This window comes from Anomaloglossus baeobatrachus, chromosome 7 (genome assembly GCF_048569485.1).
Source record: "Anomaloglossus baeobatrachus isolate aAnoBae1 chromosome 7, aAnoBae1.hap1, whole genome shotgun sequence".
NCBI classification, from domain to species: Eukaryota; Metazoa; Chordata; class Amphibia; order Anura; family Aromobatidae; genus Anomaloglossus; species Anomaloglossus baeobatrachus.
The window spans coordinates 36,732,437-36,748,246 of NC_134359.1; the positions used below are offsets into that span (position 1 = coordinate 36,732,437).

The 15,810-nt window shown below is 51.5% G+C and overlaps 1 protein-coding gene across 3 annotated transcripts in view; it reads right to left on the reverse strand.

Moving 5' to 3' along the window:
- PRPF40A (pre-mRNA processing factor 40A) overlaps window positions 1-15,810 on the reverse strand; it is a 149,393-nt gene that overhangs the window by 15,167 nt on the left and 118,416 nt on the right. For 2 of the 3 annotated variants that reach the window (XM_075317223.1, XM_075317222.1), the window contains exons 24-26: window positions 15,706-15,805; window positions 15,461-15,522; window positions 13,007-13,156 (exon numbers count right to left, since the gene is read on the reverse strand). In XM_075317223.1, coding sequence (XP_075173338.1) covers window positions 13,007-13,156; window positions 15,461-15,522; window positions 15,706-15,805 — 312 coding nt within the window. The remainder of the gene's footprint in view (window positions 1-13,006; window positions 13,157-15,460; window positions 15,523-15,705; window positions 15,806-15,810) is intronic. The other variant, XM_075317224.1, reaches the window with a different exon arrangement.

Genomic DNA, 15,810 nt, shown 5'->3' on the forward strand with positions numbered 1-15,810 from the left:
CACAGAGAGCGCTGAGACTTGTCCCTTAAGAGAACCGAGCGACAAACCCTTTTCCAATCCGGATTGAAGGAAGGAAAGAAAAGTGGGCAAGGCAAATGGCCAGGGAGTAAAACCCTGATCAGCGCACCAGGATAAGAAGATCCTCCACGTCCTGTGGTAGATCTTGGCGGACGTTGGTTTCCTGGCCTGTCTCATAGTGGCAATGACCTCTTGAGATAACCCTGAAGATGCTAGGATCCAGGACTCAATGGCCACACAGTCAGGTTGAGGGCCGCAGAATTCAGATGGAAAAACGGCCCTTGAGACAGCAAGTCTGGTCGGTCTGGTAGTGCCCACGGTTGACCCACCGTGAGATGCCACAGATCCGGGTACCACGACCTCCTCGGCCAGTCTGGAGCGACGAGGATGGCGCGGCGGCAGTCTGACCTGATCTTACGTAACACTCTGGGCAACAGTGCCAGAGGAGGAAACACATAAGGCAGTTGAAACTGCGACCAATCCTGAACTCATGCGTCTGCCGCCAGAGCTCTGTGATCTTGAGACCGTGCCATGAATGCCGGGACCTTGTTGTTGTGCCGGGACGCCATTAGGTCGACGTCCGGCATCCCCCAGCGGCAACAGATCTCTTGAAATACGTCCGGGTGAAGGGACCATTCCCCTGCGTCCATGCCCTGGCGACTGAGAAGAAGGGAATTTTGTTACTTACCGTAAATTCCTTTTCTTCTAGCTCCTATTGGGAGACCCAGACGATTGGGTGTATAGCTACTGCCTCCGGAGGCCACACAAAGCATTACACTAAAAAGTGTAAGGCCCCTCCCCTTCTGGCTATACACCCCCAGTGGGATCACTGGCTCACCAGTTTTAGTGCAAAAGCAAGAAGGAGGAAAGCCAATAACTGGTTTAAACAAATTCACTCCGAAGTAACATCGGAGAACTGAAAACCATTCAACATGAACAAACATGTGTACCCGAAAACAACCAAAAATCCCGAAGGACAACAGGGCGGGTGCTGGGTCTCCCAATAGGAGCTAGAAGAAAAGGAATTTACGGTAAGTAACAAAATTCCCTTCTTCTTCGGCGCTCCATTGGGAGACCCAGACGATTGGGACGTCCAAAAGCTGTCCCTGGGTGGGTAAAGAAATACCTCATGTTAGAGCTGCAAGACAGCCTTCCCCTACGGGGAGGCAACTGCCGCCTGCAGGACTCTTCTACCTAGGCTGGCGTCCGCCGAAGCATAGGTATGCACCTGATAATGTTTGGTGAAAGTGTGCAGACTCGACCAGGTAGCTGCCTGGCACACCTGTTGAGCCGTAGCCTGGTGCCGTAATGCCCAGGACGCACCCACGGCTCTGGTAGAATGGGCCTTCAGCCCTGATGGAACCGGAAGCCCAGTAGAACGGTAGGCTTCAAGGATTGGTTCCTTGGTCCATTGAGCCAGGGTGGATGTTGCAGCCTGCGATCCCTTGCGCTGACCAGTGACAAGGACAAAGAGTGCATCCGAGCGGCGCAGGAGCGCCGTGCGGGAATGTAGATTCTGGGTGCTCTACCCCAGATCCAATAATGCAAAGCCATTACATATCGATGAAATGGATAAAAGGAAGGTAAGGAGATATCCTGATTGTGATAAAAAGGGAATACCACCTTAGGGAGAAACTCTGGGATCGGACGCAGCACTACCTTATCTTGGTGAACACCAGGAAGGGAGCTTTGGATGACCGCGCTGCTAGTTCGGACACTCTCCGAAAAGACGTGACCGCTACCAGAAAGGCCACTTTCTGTGAAAGTCGAGAAAGTGAAAACAACCCTCAGAGGCTCGAAGGGCGGCTCCTAGAGAGCAATTAATACCCTGTGCAGATCCCATGGGTCTGACGGCCTCTTGTACGGAGGGACAATGTGATAACCCCCCTGCAGGAACGTGCGTACCTGAGGAAGTCGTACTAGGCGCTTCTGAAAGAATACCGACAGCGCTGCGACTTGCCCTGTAAGGGAGCCGAGCGACAAACCTTTTCCCAATCCAGATGCAGGAAGGGGGGAAAAAGGAGACAATGCAAATGGCCAGGGAGACACTCCCTAAGCAGAGCACTAAGATAAGAATAAGTTCCACGTCTTGTGGTAGATTTTGGCAGACGTCGGCTTCCTAGCCCGTCTCATGGTGGCAATGACGTCTTGAGATAATCCTGAAGACGCTAGGATCTCGGACTCGATGGCCACACAGTCCGGATCAGGGTCGTAGAATTCAGTGGAAAGAACGGCCCTTGGGACAGTAAGTCTGGCCGGTCTGAGAGTGCCCACGGTTGGCCGACCGTGAGATGCCACAGATCCGGGACCACGACCTCCTCGGTCAGTCTGGGACGACGAGGATGGCGCGGCGGCAAGCGGAGCTGAGTTGGCGTAGCACTCTGGACAACAGTGCCAGAGTAGGAAACACATAGGGGAGCTGGAACTGCGACCAATCCTGAACTAGGGCGCCTGCCGCAAGAGCTCTTTGCTCGTGAGACCGCGCCATGAAAATCGGCACCTTGTTGTTGTGCCGAGACGCCATTAGGTCGACGTCCGGCATCCTCCAGCGGCTACAGATTTCCTGACACCATACTGGGTGCAGAGGCCATTCCCCTGCGTCCATGCCCAGGCGACTGAGGAAGTCTGCTTCCCAATTTTCTCCGCCCGGGATGTGAACTGCGGATATGGTGGATGCTCTGTCCCCCACCCATATCAGAATCCGCCGGATTGCCTGGTAGGCTTGGCGATGCGTGTTCCGCCTTGGTGGGCGATGTCTGCCACCACTGTGGAATTGTCCGACTGAATTCGGATCTGTTTTCCTTCCAGCCACTGCTGGAAGGCTTGCAGGGCAAGATGCACTGCCCAGATTTCCAGAACATTGATCTGAAGGATGGACTCCTCTGGAGAGAGTCCTTGACCGTCTGAGAAGGGAAACGTTCCTTTCTAGGGACGTCGACTCCCCAACCCATTGGCAAAGCATTTCCCATTGAAGTGGACGCAGATGAAACTGCGCGAAAGAGACTGCCTCTGCATGAGGCGTCTTAAGGGGTGTGACTGGCCTTAAAGGAGAGACTGCACCCCCGTCTGTAGTGAACGCTGCTTGTCCAGCGGAAGCTTCACTATCGCTGAGGGAGTGTGAAACTCCATGCCCAGATATGTCAGCGATTGGGTCGGTGCCCGATGTAACCTTGAAAAGTTGATGATCCACCCGAAACTCTGGAGAGTCTCCAGCGCCACGTTCAGGCTGTGTCGGCATGCCTCTTGAGAGGGTGCCTTGACAAGTGGATCGTCCAGTAAGGATCACAGAGTGACCCTGTATTGATGCTAGGAAATCTCCTTGAGACATTGAGGCAATGACGGAGCGGAGGGTTACATCCGGAACCGCCTGGCCTTCATGTGCTTGGTGAGCAGTTTTAGGTCCAGAACGGAACGGAAAAAACCACCCTTTTTTGGCACCCCAATAAGATTGGAGGAAAAAACCGTGTCTTGTTCCTGAAGAGGAACAGGGATTACCACTCCTTCTGCCTGCAGAAGAGCATCGGCTCGGTGGGGGGGGGGGGGAAGTTCTGAAGAATCGAGCCGGAGGACGAGAACAGAGCTCTATCCTGTACACGTGAGACACAATGTCTCTCACCCACCGGTCTGTGACCTGTGGCAGCTAAATGTACCCAGAAGCGGGAAATTCTGCCACCAACCGCGGATGCGGGGAGAGAGAGCTGAAATACATGAGGAGATCGCCTTGGTAGCGGTTCCTCCTGCTGCCTTCCTTGGGCGTGAATGAGCCCGGCCGGAATCTGAGCCCCTCTGAGCCTTTTGAGCCCTTTTAGACGAGGACAATTGGGACTTGCCCGAGCCTGGGAAGGCCCAACCTCGACTGTCCCCCCAGGACAGCATTACTAGGGTAAGTCGCAATGCAGACATTGCGAGGTTAAGGACACCACCTGCGGCACAGATGGACATGTGCTCAAGACCAGCTGCGCAAGACCAGCTGAAATAGGTTAGGGTGCCCATACGGCTGCGAATGCCGGAGCAACCGACACGCAGATAGCTTCACAGACAGATTTCAACCAGAGGTCTATCTGTCTGTCAATGGCATCTTTAAGTGAATTCCCATCTCCACTGCAACTCTGGATCTAGCCGCAAGCCTGGAGATTGGGGGATCCACCTTTGGACCCTGGGTCCAGGGCTGTACCACATCAGGGTAAAGGGATAACGTGCATCCTTAATACGTTTGGAGAAAACGTTTATCTGGTAAGCGTGGTGTTTCTGAACTGCGTCTCTGAAGTCAGCGTGGTCAGAAAAAGTACTCAATCTACGCATGAGTACTGAAAAAGGATTTCTCCTGCTGTGAAGCTGACTCCTCCACTGGGGGAGCTGAGGGAGAAATATGCAACATTCCATTGATGGACGCTATAAGATCATTCACTATGGCGTCACCATCCGGTGTATCCGGATTGAGAGCGGTGTCAGGACCAAAGCCCTGATCAGCTACGTCTGCCTCATCATACAGAGAGTCGTCCTGCTGGGACCTTGACCAGTGATGAAGCCGAGTGTCGCACCCAGCGAGCTAGCTTAGGCTGTCTGGGACTGCCGTCCGTGTCAGAGCCTTCACCCTGGAATGCCTGGGACCCCCCCGGAGCACTGAGTACGTTCCAAATGAGGGTGGCCAGTGAGCATTAATCAAGATTGCCCATGGCCTGTCTGGACTGCAAAGTCTCCATCCCATGACAATCTCCGTCCCTGTCCCTGGACCGGGTTCACAGGTGGTTCCTTTGGCCACCTCTAGTAGAGACCCCGGCTGACCAAGTGCTACAGGGGAGCATTGCACACAATGGGGGTCAGTGGAACCTGCCGGTGGAACAGTATCACATGCAGGAAAAAACAGCATAGAAAGCCTGTGTTGCTTTTTTGCTGCTGTATTCTAGTCATCTATGCAATGTACAGCATACAAGCATAAACACTTCAGCACATGCAATACAAGCAGCATAGAAAGCCTGTGCCTTGGCACCCTTGCTTTTTTGCTGCTGTTGTCCAGCCATCTAGGAGAATATAGCCCAGAGTAGCGACCGTACAGTGCAATGTATAGCATACAAGCATATATACAAATGAACACTTCAGCACATGCAGTACAAGCAGCCTATAAAGCCTGTGCCTTGGCACCCATGCTTTTTTGCTGCTGTTGTCCAGCCCTCTAGGAGAATATAGCCAAGAGTAGCGACCGTACAGTGCAATGTATAGCATACAAGCATAAGTACAAATGAACACTTCAGCCATGCAATACACGCAGCCTAGAAAACCTGTGCCTTAGCACCCTTGCGTTTTTGCTGCTGTTATCTCGCCATCTAGAAGGGCATATAGCCAAAGATAGCGACCTACAGTGCAGTGTATAGCATACAAGCATAAACTACAAATGGACACTTCGGTATTTAGTGGGGTCAGCACTTCAGGTGCTGCTTACCGCCCGCCTATAACGCGGGTGTGTGGTCGCCAGAGCCCTGTGTTGGTTGCCCAGAGCATGTCTCCGTTCCCCAGCTCGGACTGCGTGCAGGAATGGCTGCCGGCGTCCTTCTCCAGCTCGTGTGACGAGGGGCGGGCCGTGGGCGTGCCCCAGACAAGAGCGGGAAACTGACGTCCCACTGTGTCCAGTGAAGGGGGCTGGAGAATGCAAAGCAGACTCCAGCCCTCGGCGCTGACTGTCTGTACAGCGTCCCGCCTCTCCCCTGACTGGCAGGGCTGGAGGCGGGAACGAAACGAAAACTAGGCCGCAAAGCCGGGGACTCGAGTAATAAGCGCGGCCGTCCATGTGCACGGCCAGCGCGGAAGTCCCCGGCACACCACAAGTCCCAGCCGCGCCACAATGTAAAAAACACCCAGCAACGGCCGGCGCGGCAGTTTCCAATACATAAAGTCACTCAGCAAAGCTGTAGTGACTAATAGCACGAGCGCTCTGCGCTGTTGCCCCCGGCGCACTAACACTCCCAGCAATGCTGGTGTGTGTGTGCGCGCTTGCCCGGGGACACAGAGTACCTTAATGTAGCAGGGCCTGTCCCTGACGATACTCAGCTCCATATCCAGCAGGTTCTCTGGGTCTGTGGATGGAGCCCGGTCTCAGTGCCTGGAGACCTGTAAGATCCCACTTCACCCAGAGCCCTGAGGGGGGATGGGGAAGGAAAACAGCATGTGGGCTCCAGCCTCCGTACCCGCAATGGGTACCTCAACCTTACAAACCGCAAGTGGGGTGAGAAAGGAGCATGCTGGGGACCCCATATGGGCCCACTTTTCTTCCATCCGACATAGTCAGCAGCTGCTGCTGACTAAACAGTGGAGCTATGCGTGGATGTCTGACCTCCTTCGCACAAAGCAGAAAACTGGTGAGCCAGTGATCCCACTGGGGGTGTATAGCCAGAAGGGGAGGGGCCTTACACTTTTTAGTGTAATGCTTTGTGTGGCCTCCGGAGGCAGTAGCTATACACCCAATCGTCTGGGTCTCCCAATGGAGCGCCGAAGAAAGTCTGCTTCCCAGTTTTCTACGCCCGGGATGTGAACTGCGGATATGGCGGATGCAGTGGCTTCCGCCCACAGCAGAATCCGCCGGACTTCCTGGAAGGCTTGCCGACTGCGTGTGCCGCCCTGGTGGTTGATGTATGCCACCGCTGTGGAGTTGTCCGACTGAATTCGGATCTGTTTGCCTTCCAGCCACGGCTGGAACGCTTTTAGGGCAAGATACACTGCCCTTATCTCCAGAACATTGATCTGCAGGGAGGACTCTGGCTGAGTCCAGGTACCCTGGGCCCTGTGGTGGAGAAAGACCGCTCCCCACCCTGACAGGCTCGCGTCCGTCGTGACCACCGCCCAGGATGGTGGTAGGAAGGATTTCCCCTTCGACAATGAAGTGGGAAGAAGCCACCACCGAAGAGAGGCTTTGGCTGCCTGAGAAAGGGAGACGTTCCTGTCGAGGGACGTCGACTTCCTGTCCCACTTGCGGAGAATGTCCCATTGAAGTGGACGCAGATGAAACTGCGCAAAAGGAACTGCCTCCATTGCTGCCACCATCTTCCCTCGGAAGTGCATGAGGCGCCTCAAGGGGTGTGACTGGCCTTGAAGTAGAGATTGCACCCCTGTCTGTAGTGAACGCTGTTTGTCCAGCGAAAAGCTTCACTATCGCTGGAAGAGTATGAAACTCCATGCCAAGATATGTCAGTGATTGGGCCGGTGTCAGATTTGACTTTGTGAAATTGATGATCCACCCGAATCTCTGAAGAGTCTCCAGAGCAATGTCCAGGCTGTGTTGGCATGCCACTCGGGAGGGTGCCTTGACAAGCAGATCCTCTAAGTAAGGGATCACCGAGTGTCCCTGAGAGTGTAGGACTGCTACAACTGCTGCAATGACCTTGGTGAAGACCCGTGGTGCTGTCGCCAGGCCGAAAGGCAGTGCCACGAACTGAAGGTGTTCGTCCCCGATGGCGAAACGCAGGAAGCGCTGATGCTCTGGTGCAATCGGTACGTGGAGATAAGCATCTTTGATGTCGATTGATGCTAGGAAATCTCCTTGGGACATTGTGGCGATGACGGAGCGGAGCGATTCCATCCGGAACCACCTGGTTTTCACGTGTTTGTTGAGCAGTTTTAGGTCCAGAACAGGACGGAAAGATCCGTCCTTTTTTGGCACCACAAACAAGTTGGAGTAAAAACCGTGACCCTGTTGCTGAAGAGGAACAGGGATCACCACTCCTTCTGCCTTCAGAGTGCACACCGCCTGAAGAAGAGCATCGGCTCGCTCGGGGGGCGGAGATGTTCTGAAGAAACGAGTCGGAGGACGAGAGCTGAGCTCTATCCTGTAACCGTGAGACAGAATGTCTCTCACCCAACGGTCTTGTACCTGTGGCAACCAGGCGTCGCAAAAGCGGGAGAGCCTGCCACTGACCGAGGATGCGGCGTGAAGAGGCCGAAAGTCATGAGGAGGCCGCTTTGGGAGCGGTTCCTCCGGCGGTCTTTTTAGGACGTGACTTAGACCGCCATGAATCGGAGTTCGTCTGACCCTTCTGTGGCCTGTTGGATGAGGAGAATTGAGACCTGCCCGCGGGCCGAAAGGACCGAAACCTCGATTGTACCTTCCGTTGTTGAGGTCTTTTTGGTTTGGACTGGGGTAAGGATGAGTCCTTTCCCTTGGATTGTTTAATGATTTCATCCAATCGCTCACCAAACAGGCGGTCGCCAGAAAATGGCAACCCGGTTAAGAACTTTTTGGAGGCAGAGTCTGCCTTCCATTCACGTAGCCACATGGCCCTGCGGACTGCCACCGAATTGGCGGATGCTACCGCCGTACGGCTCGTAGAGTCCAGGACAGCATTAATGGCGTATGACGCAAACGCCGACGCCTGAGAGGTTAATGACACCACCTGCGGAGCAGAGGCCCGTGTGACTACATTAATCTGCGAGTGACAAGCTGAGATAGCTTGGAGCGCCCATACGGCTGCGAATGCCGGAGCAAAGGACGCGCCGATAGCCTCATAGATGGATTTCAACCAGAGCTCCATCTGTCTGTCAGTGGCATCTTTGAGTGATGCACCATCTGCCACTGGAACTATGGATCTAGCCGCCAGTCTGGAGACTGGAGGATCCACCTTGGGACACTGAGCCCAACCCTTGACAACGTCAGGGGGAAAGGGATAACGTGTGTCCTTAAGTCGCTTAGAAAAGCGCTTATCTGGACAAGCTCGGTGTTTCTGGACTGCCTCTCTGAAATCGGAGTGATCCAGGAACATACTCATTGTACGCTTGGGAAACCTAAAACGGAATTTCTCCTGCTGAGAAGCTGACTCCTCAATTGGAGGAGCTGGGGGAGAAAGATCCAACACCTGATTGATGGACGCTATAAGGTCGTTCACTATGGCGTCCCCTTCTGGTGTATCTAGGTTGAGAGCGGCTTCAGGATCAGAGTCCTGATCTGCCCCCTCCGCTTCATCCTCTAGAGAGTCCTCCTGCTGAGACCCTGAGCAGTGTGATGAAGTCGAGGGAAGCTCCCAGCGACCCCGCTTAGGTGGTCTGGGACTGCGGTCCGTGTCAGAGAACTCACCTTGAGACCTATGAGTCACCCCAGGAGCACTTTGCTGCTCCAACCGCGGGGGGCCTGGGGTCAATGATTCAACAGTGCCCGGGGCCTGTGTTACAGGTCTGGACTGCAAAGCTTCTAGTATCTTAGCAGACCATTTATCCATAGTCTCAGAAAGTTTGTCAGCGAATACTGCAAACTCCGTCCCTGTCACCTGGACAGTGGCAGCCGGTGTTTCTACCTGGGCCGAGGGTCCCACTAGTGGCTGAGGCTCCGGCTGAGTAAGTACCATAGGTGCCGAGCATTGCACACAATGAGGGTAGGTGGAACCTGCAGGTAGCATAGCCGCACATGAGGTACAGGTTGCAAAGTAAGCCTGTGCTTTGGCACCCTTGCTATTTGCAGACGACATGCTGTTGTCTCCTCTGAGTACAATCTGGGAGGGTATATAGCCAAAAACCAGTGCGACCGTACAGAGTAAATGTATAGCATATAAACCTATATATATACACTTCGGCACCCAGGGGGGCCAGCACCTAGAAACAGGTGCGGCTTACCGACCGCCCAAAGCGGTTGTGTGACCACCAGATTCCCTGCCTGGATCTCCCAGAGCCGTTTGTCTCTCCTCTCTAGCTTCAGAAGTGCTGACAGGAATGGCTGCCAGCGTTCTGTGAGGAGGAGGGGGCCGTGGGCGTGCCCAAGAAAGTGCGGGAATCTGGTGTCCCACTGTGCTCAGTGAGGGGGGAGGAGGATACAAAGTATGCTCCAGCCCTCAGCGCTGACGTCCAGTGCAGCGTCCCTCCCTTCCCCTGACTGACAGGCCCGGGGGCGGGAATATGCGGTACTAGGCCGCAAAAGCCGGGGACTAAAGTTATAAGCGCGGCCGGCAAACAAGCGCGGTCAGCGCGGTAGTCCCGGCGCACTAACACACCCAGCAGTGCTGCAGCGTGTATGACACAAGCGCTCCATGCGCTGTCCCCAAGGGGACACAGAGTACCTCACAGTAGCAGGGCCTTGTCCCTGACGATACCCAGCTCCTGTCCAGCAGATTCCCCAGGGGCTGCGGAGGGAGCACGGTCCCAGTGTCTGGAGACCGATTAGGATCCCACTTCACCCAGAGCCCCTAGGGGATGGGGAAGGAAAACAGCATGTTGGCTCCTGCCTATGTACCCGCAATGGGTACCTCAACCTTAACCGCACCGCCGACCAGAGTGGGGTGAGAAGGGAGCATGCTGGGGGCCCTATATGGGCCCACTTTTCTTCCATCCGAAATAGTCAGCAGCTGCTGCTGACTAAATTGTGGAGCTATGCGTGCATGTGTGCCTCCTTCGCACAAAGCATAAAAACTGAGGAGCCCGTGACTCACGGGGGGGTGTATAGGCAGAAGGGGAGGGGCTTTACACTTTTAAGTGTAATACTTTGTGTGGCCTCCGGAGGCAGAAGCTATACACCCAATTGTCTGGGTCTCCCAATGGAGCGACAAAGAAATATCCTTTTCGGGCCGATGTCACTTAATTAAAATGGTAGCATTCCCCAAAATAATGTTCTTATTTCAGACTCTCCCGTTGCTTCTACGCAAATCAGATATTAAGCTACTAAATTCATCCTTTGGAAAATTCATTTGGGGGCACAAGGGGCGCACTAGGATCAGCTTAATCAAGCTTCAATTACCAAAAGGGGCAGGGGGCATAAATGTTCCAGATCTGGGCAGATATAATCTAGCAGCAAATTTTAGATATGTGGTGGACTGGGTGCGAGGAGTATCTCACTTTGCCAATGTACAATTGGAACAACAGCTATGTTCACAAGTCTCGTTAACAGCATTGCTGCATTTAGGGAACGAGGAAATACCGAGTGAGGTTAGGGATCATCCAACACTATGGCATACTATACAAACGTGGAGGAAGGTGAGGAAACTTGGTAAAATTAACACTTCAAGTTCCCCATTTCAACCCTTTATTGGAAATCCGAGATTCCTCCAGGGTCGCCCTCCGAGGATTTATGAAACATTGTCAATGCAGGGTTGTGCTTATGCTGCAGATCTAATGGAGCCTGATTGGTCGTTGCTTTCTTACGAGAAGGCGGCACACCGATTTCCAGCTTTTGTGGGTCAGCCTTTTCTTTTTCTTCAGGCGCGCAGCTTGGCACAAAAATATCTTGTTGACAAGCCAAAAGGAGATCTTGGAGGAAGTGTGGATAACTTTCTTAGGAGGGCAAGAAGCCAGGCGTCCTCGACTAGTCAGGTTTATTCAATGTTGCGTACAGTTTGGACATGGGAGGGGAAAACAACAGGTCCAGCAAAATGGAAGGTAGACATGCCAGAGTTCGAGGTAAAGGATTTTTTACAAGCCACGCTGTTTCAACGTAAATTTCTGTCGTCCAGTAGCTACACAGATATGGCCTTGATGATTTTACATAGAGCATATATTACTCCAAAAATTCAATCAAAAATGGACACAAATGCCTTATACTCTTGTTCTAAATGTGGCATAAGAGACACTGACCTGTTTCACCACTTATGGGACTGTGTTCAGATACAGGGAGTATGGAGAAGCGTTCACTCAGTCTTACAAAACACATACAATATTCAGTTTGCTCTGACACCACAGTGGGCGATTTTAAACATGTTGGAGGAGGCTAGTCGTCTCAACACAGCCGGAGAACTAAATATATTCTTACAGATAGAAATATAAGAAAAGTTAATCTGCCTCGGAGCAATCCCCAAAGATATAGATAGCCCCCCACATGTAAAGACTACGGTGATATAGGAAAACACAATACAAAGCTAGAAAACAGATTCAGCAAAGATGAGACCCAAACTATATTTATAGGAAAGAGCACTGACTGCAGCCGTAAAAACCCTAAAAAATCTCAGCACGCCTGACATGGAAAAATCCTGAGACCACACGGCCTCTCCCCCACCATCAGTACTCTGATGTTACTGGGATCCAAAAACACTAATATAGATGAGAGACTGAATTTAATACCAAGCATGACAAAACACAACACATTGCAGAATCATGGAGCCAAGCATACAGACACTCCCAGCAGGGAATGATCCAATTCCACCAGGAACTCCACACTGGCAAAATAGGAATCAAGCAATAGTATCAAAACAGAAAAAACAACAAGAAAGTGAAAACAAGAAGCAGAGGTACAAAGACCAACTTATCTGAGAGGAGTTCTGGTAGAGAGCAGGGCTGGTTTCAGAATGTCCTTAACACACAAGAAATCAATTGAGCACCGGCAAGGGATAGGAGAAAACTACTCTGTTATATAGCCCGATCTGAAAGGCTTGATTGCCAGTCCTCCACAGGTGTGTGGCTCTCATTCCACAAGTCAACTGCACCGCCAGCACTGACCACAAGAAGGAGCCCCAAACTGGAAAATGTATTCACAACACGTGTCATGCACGCAGGCTTCAGAAGTAGGACGAAGATGGTTGAAAGAGGAGGCGCCGGCACTGGAGGAGGACGACGACGCCCATCTGAGCCACATTCACTGCAGTGACCGGTTTAGGCGAGTATTATAAAGTGGTTTTTTATGTTCTACACAGCGGCCTGGGCTCTTATATACAGCATTCTAACATACTGTATATAAGAGCCTACTGGTGGTGGTCGCAGCTTATAGGGCAAAAAACTGGTGACAGGTTCCCTTTAAATGCTGCTGGCAGGGATGGACAGCATGATTCACGAAGTTAAATCCGATTCATGTGATGGCGGATTGTGTGGGCTCGGATTGTGATCATCAAAAGGCAGAGAAAGGACATATGACGTACCATTACGTCATGTTGTGAAGGGGTTAATATCAGGATGACACAGCCATTCTGACAAGGAATTTAAAAGCAAGTACACCGGCCTCAACAGGTCTAAGATCTGTAATATTGCAAAATCTGAGGACAGATCCGCCATAAAACCTGGAAAACAAAACGGCTCTTTGTAAATATTCACTTACAGAGTCTTTCACTGGTTTCCTTTTCGGAGATTTCGGTTTTGATTCAGTTTTCTGTCTTGAGCGCTCTTTGTCATTTTCCTTGTCTCTCTCTCGATCTCTATCTTTCTTTTCTCTTTCTCTGTCTTTCTCTACCTCAGATTCTGGAGAATTCTGATAAGATGGACTAAGTTGTTACAACTATACCAGTGATACAAACGTATGGCTATTGACAGAATTGGGAAGAAACACAAGGCTTTGTTGTCTGTGGTCAGCCGCTGCCGGCCGTGGAGGGGTCTCGTGTCTCCCAATGAAGGGAAACCCTATTTGATTACACTTTATGTTGTAAGCCACAAATATGGTCTGACCAGAGAAGCTGCGGGGGCCATCATGCCGTATATCGGGAAGCTGCGGGGGCCATCATGCCGTATACAGGGAAGCTGCGGGGGCCATCATGCCGTATACAGGGAAGCTGCGGGGGCCATCATGCCGTATACAAAGAAGCTGCGGGGGCCATCATGCCGTATATAGGGAAGCTGCGGGGGCCATCATGCCGTATACAGGGAAGCTGCGGGGGCCATCATGCCGTATACAGGCAAGCTGCAGGGGCCATCATGCCGTATACAGGGAAGCTGCGGGGACCATCATGCCGTATACAGGGAAGCTGCGGGGGCCATCATGCCGTATATAGGGAAGCTGCAGGGGCCATCATGCCGTATATAGGGAAGCTGCAGGGGCCATCATGCCGTATATAGGGAAGCTGCAGGGGCCATCATGCCGTATATAGGGAAGCTGCGGGTGCCATCATGCCGTATACAGGGAAGCTGCGGGGGCCATCATGCCATATAGAGGGAAGCTGCGGGGGCCATTATGCCGTATATATGGAAGCTACGGGGGCCATCATACCGTATATACAGGAGATGCGGGGGCCATCATGCCATATATACAGGAGCTGCGGGGGGGCCATCATGCCGTATATACAGGAGCTGCGGGGGCCATGATGCCGTATATAAGGAAGCTGCGGGGACCATCATGCCATATAAAGGGAAGCTGCGGGGGCCATTATGCCATATAAAAGGGAAGCTGTGGGGGCCATCATGTGGTATATACAGGAGCTGCAGGGGCCATCATTCCGTATATAGGGAGCTGCGGGGGCCATCATACCGTATATAGGGGAGCTGAGGGGGATAATGTATATGAGAGCTGTGGGGGGTCGTTGTACTGTATATGGGGAGCTTATATACGGTATGTATACAGGCAGCTGTGGGGACCATCATACTGTATATAGAGAGTTATGCGGACTCATACAGTATATACAGAGCTGATGAGCCATAAAACCGTATATAAAAAAGGTGCAGGTACCCCATACCATATATTAGGGAGCTATCATACATGTATAGGGGTACTATTCGGGCATCAAAAGCAATTACTTGTTAGGGGCACTCGGGAGAATATAACTTAAGTGGACACTTACAGGCAACATCACATTACAGGGGCACTCAAGGTATTATAACTGTGAATGGGGCATAGAGGAGGCATTGTGGCTTTCTTAGGGGCATGATGTGAATAATTTCCAGTAGCTCAGCTTTGGGTTATCGGCTCGGTGTAGACTGGGAAATGATGGGGAAGACGCTAGAAATGTGAGAAGTCAAATGTCTTTGCTGTAAACTCTACAGACGAGTTGTTGCTGGAGACGTTTTGTCGGTTTGAGCAAGATAGAAAAGACGGGAAAAGCAAAGGACTAGACGAGAAAGAGATGGAGAGAGATTGTCCCTTGTAAGTCACTATCCATAACTGTACTGTAAACCCTTAATATGATCTTCAGAAGTGGCATCTACCGCTATATGGCGGTAATATCGGACTTAATTTTTGTATATAGTTTATGTGGGAACAAAGAGTCAATGTTCTCGGCAGCACATTGCACATGTGTAAACAGTGTAAACAGGGAACGTGCTGGGGATAATATTATACGTATGGAGATGGAGCGATTGTTCTTTGTCTCTCTGGATTAAGAGGCCTGTAAACCAGCGCTGAATGACTTATACAGTCCATTGCACTTGTTTAATTGTATGGAACCATTTTGTACCCCAAATGTTTGTGTGATGGTACGGAAATGTTAGCATTTAGGAACCCACTTTTAATTTCTGCCTAGAGTCACACTTTGTGTAAAAGCCTGGCCCAGGAACGTGACCTCCTGACTTCAGAAGGGGCTTTATTGGCCGCAGGGATGATCTGCTTTGTCACTAGAGCCATGGTGACGTTCTGTAGATTACAGCACTAACTTTAGTGTGTGTCGTCATGTCTGACATATTGTGGGTCCCTTACGGATTCAAGACAGTGCGACCCCCCCAACAATACATCAGCGCTAAAGGAGGGACATACCAGCAACTGGTACCAACATGGAGGAGTCTGGAAATATTTGATGCTGTCCAGTTCAGTCTGTCTATAAACCTTTAAAAAAAATGTAACACTACTTACAGACTTGTGTCGTCGCTTTTTGCTCTTTTTCTTGTGCTTTTTTGCCTTTTTGTAGCTTTTTTCTGGAAAAAAAAATGAATGAATGAAAATTAGCTCCTTTGGTACTCGGCCTATGAAAGTAATTTAATGTTCAGGAAATGGATGCACACAGCGTGCATGGTCAATTACAGAATACAATTACTACTACCCACACACGCCAGTAAACAAGAATCCAACGTAAACTGCAGCACAGAGACGGAAATTACCTGATTCCCCACTACTGGAATGTTCAGAGCCCGAACGAGAGTCCGAGCGCTGCCGCTTCTTTTTTGTGTGGTTTTCCTCCTCCTCTTCTGATTCAGAGCCCTAAA